This window comes from Parasteatoda tepidariorum, chromosome 7 (genome assembly GCF_043381705.1).
Source record: "Parasteatoda tepidariorum isolate YZ-2023 chromosome 7, CAS_Ptep_4.0, whole genome shotgun sequence".
In the NCBI taxonomy this organism is placed as follows: Eukaryota; Metazoa; Arthropoda; class Arachnida; order Araneae; family Theridiidae; genus Parasteatoda; species Parasteatoda tepidariorum.
The window spans coordinates 28,425,411-28,434,155 of NC_092210.1; the positions used below are offsets into that span (position 1 = coordinate 28,425,411).

General features: G+C 30.1%; 1 protein-coding gene across 1 annotated transcript in view; it reads right to left on the minus strand.

The window, feature by feature from the left end:
* Positions 1–467, minus strand: part of LOC107451703 (cytochrome P450 3A25) — a 39,700-nt gene extending 39,233 nt beyond the window's left edge. Inside the window, exon 1 of the mRNA XM_016067879.3 lies at positions 251–467. Within this exon, the coding sequence (XP_015923365.1) occupies positions 251–339 (89 nt within the window). The 5' untranslated portion in view covers positions 340–467. The remainder of the gene's footprint in view (positions 1–250) is intronic.
* Between the last annotated feature and the right edge of the window lie 8,278 nt (positions 468–8,745).

Here is an 8,745-nt window from a genome sequence, read left to right on the forward strand (position 1 = left end):
TTTTTTAATGCAATATAAATAATAAACTATAAATTTTGAATTCAATCAAAAAAGTTGACCTTTTAATAAAATTTCGCTTCATACATGTCACTGTGTACTCTTAGAATAAATTTGTTAAAATTTGTCTCATCTATTAGTTTAGGGTAGTCAAATATAAAAGATTGAATAATCTCCTTTAAGGATAACCGTATTTCTATGATTCTATAACATTTGATTGAACAACTATTCAATTTAAAATATGAATACATACCACCAGAACAAAGCAGTAAGAATTAATATTAGTAGCATTTCTGTTGAAAAATGATTTAAATATGAAAATATAAGCTCTTTGATAGCCATTATATTATCTTATCAAACAGTATGGTAGCTTTTAAAAAAACCCTCTCTCTTAATTTCCTTATCAAACAGCTAGCAAAACTTGTAAGACGTGTGAATAAATACTTGTTTGTTACTTGATTTTATGTTTTGCAATATTTGTTTTATATTTTCATTTAAGACTTTTATTGATAAAAATATTGTTAAATGGAACTATTTTATTTGAATTCAACCTACATACGAAGCAAAAAAAAATAATTCCAGAATGTAGAAATTATTGAGTCATACAAGTATTAACTAAATCTAACATCTTAAAGTTAAACTTACTGTTTATTCAGCATAGTATAAAGATAAACAAAATAGAACGATGATCGTCTATATAATAAATAATTTAGACAGCTGTCTTCATATCTAGTAGTTGAAATAATATATTGTATAGTATACTGAACTGTTGCCAGATTTCATAAATATATAAAAACCAATCACTTTTCTTATTAACACATACATCAATAATTCCCCCTGTTGAAAAGAAAAAGAACTAAACTACCAATTTCTAAGTAACATTTAAAGTAAAGAGTTTATAAGAGTCCTATCTTTTCTCATAGATTTAAAAGTCTCGGTTTGGGCAAGGGCTTTGTCAATATATCTGCAGTTTGTACCTCCGATGAGATCTGCTGCACACTAACTTCTTCTTCCAAATCCTTTTCATGAATGTAGAAATGTTTTATACTGATGTGCTTCGTTCTACGATGAAACTCAGGATTTTGAGCTAATCTGACAGCTACACTATTATCAACAAAAATTGTTGGTACTACTTTAAAGGAGGAAATTCCATTGAAGAGTCTTTTAAGCCAAATTAATTCTCTTGCGGCTTCATTTGCAGCAACTATCTCAGCCTCTGTGGTTGATATTGCAACCATAGTTTGACGCTGACTTAACCAAGATGTAGCCTCACCTGCATACAAAACTAAAACTCTTCTCGTCGATCTTCCTGTCTTCATGCAGCCCTCAAAGTCAGCATCACTAAAACATTCTAGAATTCCGGGTTTGTATCCTAATTTATAGATAATACATTTTTGCTTTGAACTTGCGATGTATCGAAATACCCGTTTTACTTTGATAAAATCTTCTTTGGCAGAATTTTCTAATTTACGTGACAAAACGCTAATAGCGTATGCCAAGTCAGGCATAGTGCCAATCATTAGATACATTAATGCTCCAACTGCCTCACGATAAGGAAATACTGTTTCATTTCCTTCTTCAGCACTGCATGGTTCTTCCTCTTTCAAAATGAGTGTATGAACTGGCTTACAATTACTCATACCAAATCGCTAAAGTATCTTTGTGGCATAATCTTCTTGTAAACTTTTAATGCTTACATCATCAAGTCTATAAATTTTTACTCCAAAAAAATATGATGCAGACTTGCTTAGAATTTTGAACTGAGTTTTCAACTGAGTTATAAAGTCACTTTAGTATTCTTCATGAGTAGCAGCAACAAGTCCATCATCTACATAGAGAGCTACGAGTAGATTTTTATCTTCTTTCTCGTGAACGAATAAACACTAATCTACTTCATTAATTTTACAGCCAAGGTTTAACAAGAATAAACCAAAACATTTATGCCAGCAACGAGGAGCTTGTTTGAGGCCCTACAAATTTTTCTGGAGTTTAAATACTTCGTTGGTGCCATTAGTATAACCTTCAGGTTGCTACATGTAAATGGTTTCCTCTAAATCACCATATAAAAAGGCAGTTGATACATCAAATTGCGTAAGATGCATATTCTCACAAGCTACAATACTTATTATTGAACGTATAGTTCCTAACTTAGTAACTGGACTAAAAGTTTGATTGTAATCAATACCCTTTCTTTGATTAAAGCCTTTAATCACAAGTCTTGCTTTATATTTATCTATAGTACCGTCTGGATTTTTCATGATACGAAACACCCACTTACAAGGTAAAGCTTTTGCTTTCTCGGTTAAAGGTGTTAATATCCACGTTTGAGTTTCTTTTAGTGATTTGATTTCAGCATTCATGGCTGTTATCCAACAATTGTATTCCTTACAATTAATAGCTTCTTCGTATGACTCTGACTCATTTGAATCTGATATGAAACTTTCAGCTGCCATTACATAATCTTTCAAACTTTTAGTTCACTTCGATTTCTTAGTTTCATGGTTAAGGAATTTTCTCAATCTTCGCTTTCATTTTCTGAACTGATTTTCTCTCTTAAGTCAATTTGATCAAGCTTTCCCTCATTTTCAGCTTCAGTAGGTATCTTCACAGTTAATTAGAGTTTTTTCATCAAATGTTACTTCTCGAGAGGAGATTACATTATTGTTTTCCTTTATCCATATACGATATCTGTCATCACCGTCATATCCCAATACATAACCTTTTATTGTTTTCTTATCAACTTTTTTACTCTTCTTACTTGTTATATGGGCATAACATGATGATCCCACTATTCGCATATATTTTATTCTGGGTCTTTGTCCCATCCATAATTCATAAGGACTTATGTTTAGTAAGGAACTTTTTTCCTGTTCTGTTTAATATGTGCACAGACGTATGTATCAGTTCTCCCCATAATGATGAAGGAAAATTTATTTCTGAATTGGAATTCTTCAAAGTTCTTGCTGTTTTTACTAAAGTCCTATTCTCTCGCTCACTGCCGCCATTCTGCTGAGGTGTATAGGAACATGTGACTCTTTGAATAATTCCACCTTCATGCAAGATTCTTCTCACATTTTCATTATCGAATTCTCCTCCATTATCACTCAAGATCTCCTTGATATTGTGCCCTAGAATTTTGGCATCTGCTAACATATTTTCAGAACCTTGGGTAACTTCTGATTTTTTATGAAGGTAAAATACATAGCTAAATTTAGTAAAATGATCATTAAAAGTTTTACAATAACGATATTTTTTGAATGATTGATCGAAAGTTCCACATACATCTGTTGAGATAAGTTCTCCAGGGCTTTTGCTCTTCTGTCTATTACCAAATTTTAACCGATGAGCTTTACCGTAGATGCATGTTTCACAAAGCTGATTGTTTAATTCAACTTTCTGATCCATTTGCTTTTCAAGAACATTCTTTACATGGCGTTTGTTTTGGTGTCCCCAGCGATCATGATATAATTGGAGAATCGAATCACTTGTGGTAACTAAGTTCAGTTCCACTGTATTGTTTGGAATAAGAACTTGCATATGTGCTTCATTCAAGTCACCATTTGCATTTCTTGTACCTTAGAGTTGTTTCCAATTTTTAACCAACATTCTTCTGTTGTTGATACGAATTTACTGTTTTTGTTTCTATCCAACTTTTATCATAATTTTTAAAGTGTCTCTGCCTACAGCTGGTAGTAACTAACCACTTGCAGCAGCAATCCCATGAGGGAATTCAAAAATTTTTATTATTGGAGAAGAATTTACTATTATTGGAGACATGTTTTGATGCCAACTATACACCAACCGTTGCTGCTTTCTTCAAATGAAAACACTTCCTCGTGAAGAGTTAGTAATGAATTATTTGCTATAACATTATCTCTATCCTGAAAATTTTCATTTTGCATTGGCTTAGCTGGCCTACCATTATCAATCCACTTTCGACAATTTTTCACTCAGTGACCATTTTGATGACAGTAGTTGCATTTTCCAATTTTTCTCTTACTTTTAAGAATCAGCTTGGCTCTAGTTACTTTTGCTTCTAATGCTTCTTGATTAACTAAAACTTGAATATTTCTTTATCTCTATTTCATGCGTACACAACTGTGTTGTTAGTTCATCTGGAGTTCTTTTTTAATCACTCAGAACTAGCCAACTTAATTTAAAAGTAGGATAATTGAGAGGAAGAGTGTCCAAAATTTTCCAAATTAGCAACATTTTTGGAAGATGTTTTCATTTTTACTCTCAAGATCACTATTCAAATCATTCCATAAATTTTTGATCTTTGATAAATGAGCTGATATATCATCATCCGACCAACTAAATTTAAAGAATTGAAGACAAATTGCATAGAGCTGGTTGTCAGAGGAATCTTCACAAATTTTCTGAAGCTTCAGTCAAACTTCTCTTGCGCTATCAAATCTCATTACCTTTTGTAATGTGTCATCTGTCATGGAGTTGGTTAACAACATCATAGCTCAGTTATTTGCCATATTGCAATCTCTGACATCATCCTTATATTTCTTTTTGATAGTTTCAGAAGCTGTTGGATCAGGCAGTTCTGGCTTTTCATCTTTTCTTCAACAACACCCAGAGCATCTGCAATATCTCAGATACTATTCGACCGATTTCATTCAAATTTTGTAAAAAGTAATTTATTTGCAAATATAAAGAAACAAGCGTCTTTTAGTTTAACGTGAAGAATATATCCTAAAAACTTCAACAAAATCAAAATGTATCCAACTTCAATTGACTCTTAAAACTGCTCAAATGCAATCTTATTTCATCGTAGTCAATACGTGGCTTTGTTTTGCATACAACTTTACTAAAGCCAATTCTGATGAAAGCTCAATTATTATTTTTGTTAAAATTGCTTTTACAACGCATATTGATAGACTTGTTTAATTACAATGAGTTATAATTTTCACTAATACAGCTATTATATGGGTATTAAATATTATAATTTAGGCTATACCTAAATTTAATTGAGAATGATTGGTATGAATAAGAATGTGGTGACTATTTATGCTTCTTCTTTACAAATTAGTACTATATCTCTATTATTTTTGCTTTTCAAAACTTATTTTTTAAATTTTAATTACTGTTGATTTTCTAATTTATTTTTATAGACTCACGTTTTAAAAACACAACTATAAGCATAATAAACACATGACTTCAAATAACTTTAGAAATACTAATTAAGTGGCGTAATTCGCCAATGCTATCCAAATTTCCCTATTTCCAAATTTTCCAAACGGTTAAGTTTTAAGAAAGGAGAGAAATCCACACAGATTGACAGACAAACTCTTCATTTTATTATTGTAGATTAAGAATTACGGAAGTTTTATTCAACAAAAAATCTTTATATTTCCAATGAATAAGAATAACACATTAAATAAAGCAAATAGTTAAATCACCAAAGCAAACAAAAATGCTATTTCGCAAAGTGATAATAAAATTTCTAATTTTCCTTAACTAGTTTATATTTTATATCGAATATAAAACGCTTACACAAACATTATATATATATATNATATATATATATATATTTGACTATATTTTTAATATACATATATAGGCGAATCTCAGGAATCATAACCTATATGTCTTTAAACTTTTCTTATAAATATATAGCATAATAAGCGAAAATTAATCCTAATAAATTACTGGAATAACTATGCATTACTAACTTTAAGATACGTACAGTTTTGATCGCTAGTAACTTGTTTTGGCCTTCATGTCTTACTTTAATCCTACATTTGACAACTTTTCATGAATGTCGCTTAGAGTGTTTAAAATACTTTTTTTTTTCAATATGTATTCTGTTTAAAAAAAAAACTGAAAATCACAAAAAACATAATTTAGTAACTCAGCTGTACTATCATATTTTCATGCATTATATTTTTCGTGAATATTGACGTTTGCAAACACTTAAAGTTTGTCGCAAAATTTTGGCACGTCAAACCGTAACCATCGAAAATTGAAAAAAAAAGGTATACAATCCAATTCTGCGAGTTTTATGTTAGTGATATTCCAAAAGCTTATTTAAAGTAGAAAAAACTTGTATCATTATTATAGATAAATATTTTTATTTGCAGTTATTATAAATTAATCGAATTTATCACGAACTGTCATTCGGTGAGGTAACAGTAACGATGTCGAGACCGTAACTAGACGCAGATCTAAAAAGTAAATGTTAAAATCAAACAAAATTTTGATCACACGTTTGTCATAGCAAAATTTATTTTCTGTGTTGTGTGCATCGCATTGCGTTGCTTCTGAATAAAGTTTTCGATCTATTCCCTAGGTTGTTCAGACCGTGACCCTGTCAAACCGTAACCTCAAGATTAATTAATTGAATTTAACATATCAGAACTTAGTTTTTCCCTATGTTTTACTAATTGAAGATATTTTTTGACTGAAAATAATTAGAGTAAGCCTTTTCATGCATTTTATAGCAATTTAACTTAATATTAAAATTTTTCAATTCATTCATGATACTCGTACTAATAAATTTTGTTGAAAAATAAATGGTAAATAAAGAAGATTCAAAAATTTTGATTTTTTGTTTATACTTATAAGGGCATCGAAATTTCAGATGTTCACAATTACTTTCTGATATTTTATACATTTTCAAACAATTCTGGAGGTGTAAAAATAGTGTGTCTATTATTTTTTTTTTAATTATCAAAAGTTAAAGGTTCTAGAGATCTTCCCATTTATCTGCATTAAAAACGATCACATGAAAAACAGAATTACTGCTTGATGAAACTTTGAGCTTTTTTTATCTGACAATCAAACATGTTTTTGTGTCTCCATCTCATTTTTGTTCAATAGAATTCACTTAAATATTAATTTACGAACTCCGATATGCAGTTCTAGTCTTGACTTGATATTTGATAAGGATTCTAAAAAATAAAGAACATTCTGTATGTGAACATTTATTATTATTTAGCATGAATACTAGCTTGCGAACTTTTATGAGCTCTTCGATTTTTGACTTCGTATTTGACATGAACTCTAAAAAGCAAGGAACTTCCTGTATTTGCATTTCTTAACGCGCATTTTGAGTTACTGTTATTTTGACTTTTCTCAATTTTTTAAACACTTATGTTGTTAAGTTGATCGCCTTAAATAAACCAGATTAAAAAAAAATAATGTTTACTTATAGAAGGACGCTTTTTATTTTATTAACTATTTTTAATAATTTCCTTAAAATAAAAAAAGCATAATTCTAATCTCTCTTTGCTGAGGAAAAAAAATCAAATTTATTCATTTATTTATAAAGTTATGCGTAAAAAGTTTGTGCTTAATATGATATTTTTGAATTTTGAAAATCTCACTGCTGTAATAATAGATTGAGAAATAACTGGTTCATTAATGAGCTTCTCTCTTAAAATGTTTTTTTTTTAAAATACGTAATAGTAATAAAATAAACAATTGAATTAAAATGCATTGTAATAATGACAATAAACGATACAGAATATGAAAAAACACAAGGGAAAAATTATTCTAGAAAAATAATCAAGATGGTATGTTGATATTTTAAATTTTTTCTCTGAAATGGTGTTCCAGTACTGCTTTGTACTCCATGTCCCATTTGCTTTCAAAATTACTTATAACAGAAAAAAAGACTTAGATTACAAAATATGAGACTTAAATTTAAATATTACGAGACTTAAATGCATTAAAAATTGTTTTTAGAAAGAAATAATTCCATTACTATCATACAGCAGCGATACTTAAACGGTATTCTGCCGAATTCTAAGGTTCTATGACAGGGTTGAAGGGGTTTCAATTTTCTTAAAAACCGGTAATGGTTTTTGTCACATTTACACTTAATGTAATGTGACAATTTNGGGTTTCAATTTTCTTAAAAACCGGTAATGGTTTTTAATGCCTGAAATTATGTGTATTCAATCAAAAATCCAATCTACTATTTAATATTTTGGTAATATAAAGTCTTAGTAAGTTTAGTATATAATTTTAGTAAAATATTTATTTAGTCTTTAAATTATTTTATTTTATAGTTGTCGTTGAAGAGCGTGTCGTCCAATTTTGGATTTACGACTACTAATTTTCAACTTCATAGTCCCAACCCAAAAGATAAGGGAACTCCTGAATAAAGCATTGGGAAAATTTGCCTTCGTAGAGGACTTTTTGATGGAACTAACCCACATTTGAGTTACAGGGAGAGGAAAACCACTAAAACATTCCGCGATTAGCCTGACGGTTAGGTGATTCCAACTCACGATCCACTGAGAATATTTTTTCGTCCGCAAGGTGGTCGGTGCTAGCTAGGTGCGGAATTCGTATCGAACAGCCATCTCTGAGATCGCACGGGATTCGATCTCGATACACCTCATGGGCAGTAGAGCGCTCTATCCCCTGAACCACTTGGGCTCAGTCTTTAAAATATATAAATTTTCTATTAACAATATACTGAATAAGTTAAGAAAAGTATACGCATTAAAGAAATCATTAAAAAAGAAATGTTTCCCCAAAAATCATTTTAAACGTTTATAACAGTTCTTCCATTTTCATTGCAACGAAAACCACAATGCGGCTTATTATTATTACCACGTTTATATAAACTTGCCTTCGTGTATGTCTGTCCGGGTGGAATTTTGTAATCGATTTTAAACTAACTTCCCGACTAGCTACAAACTTCAAATTTGGCACATAGTTCAGAATTGGATGACAATGCATGAAAATGAAGAGAAAAAAGACATACAAAGTAAAATAAAATTAAAA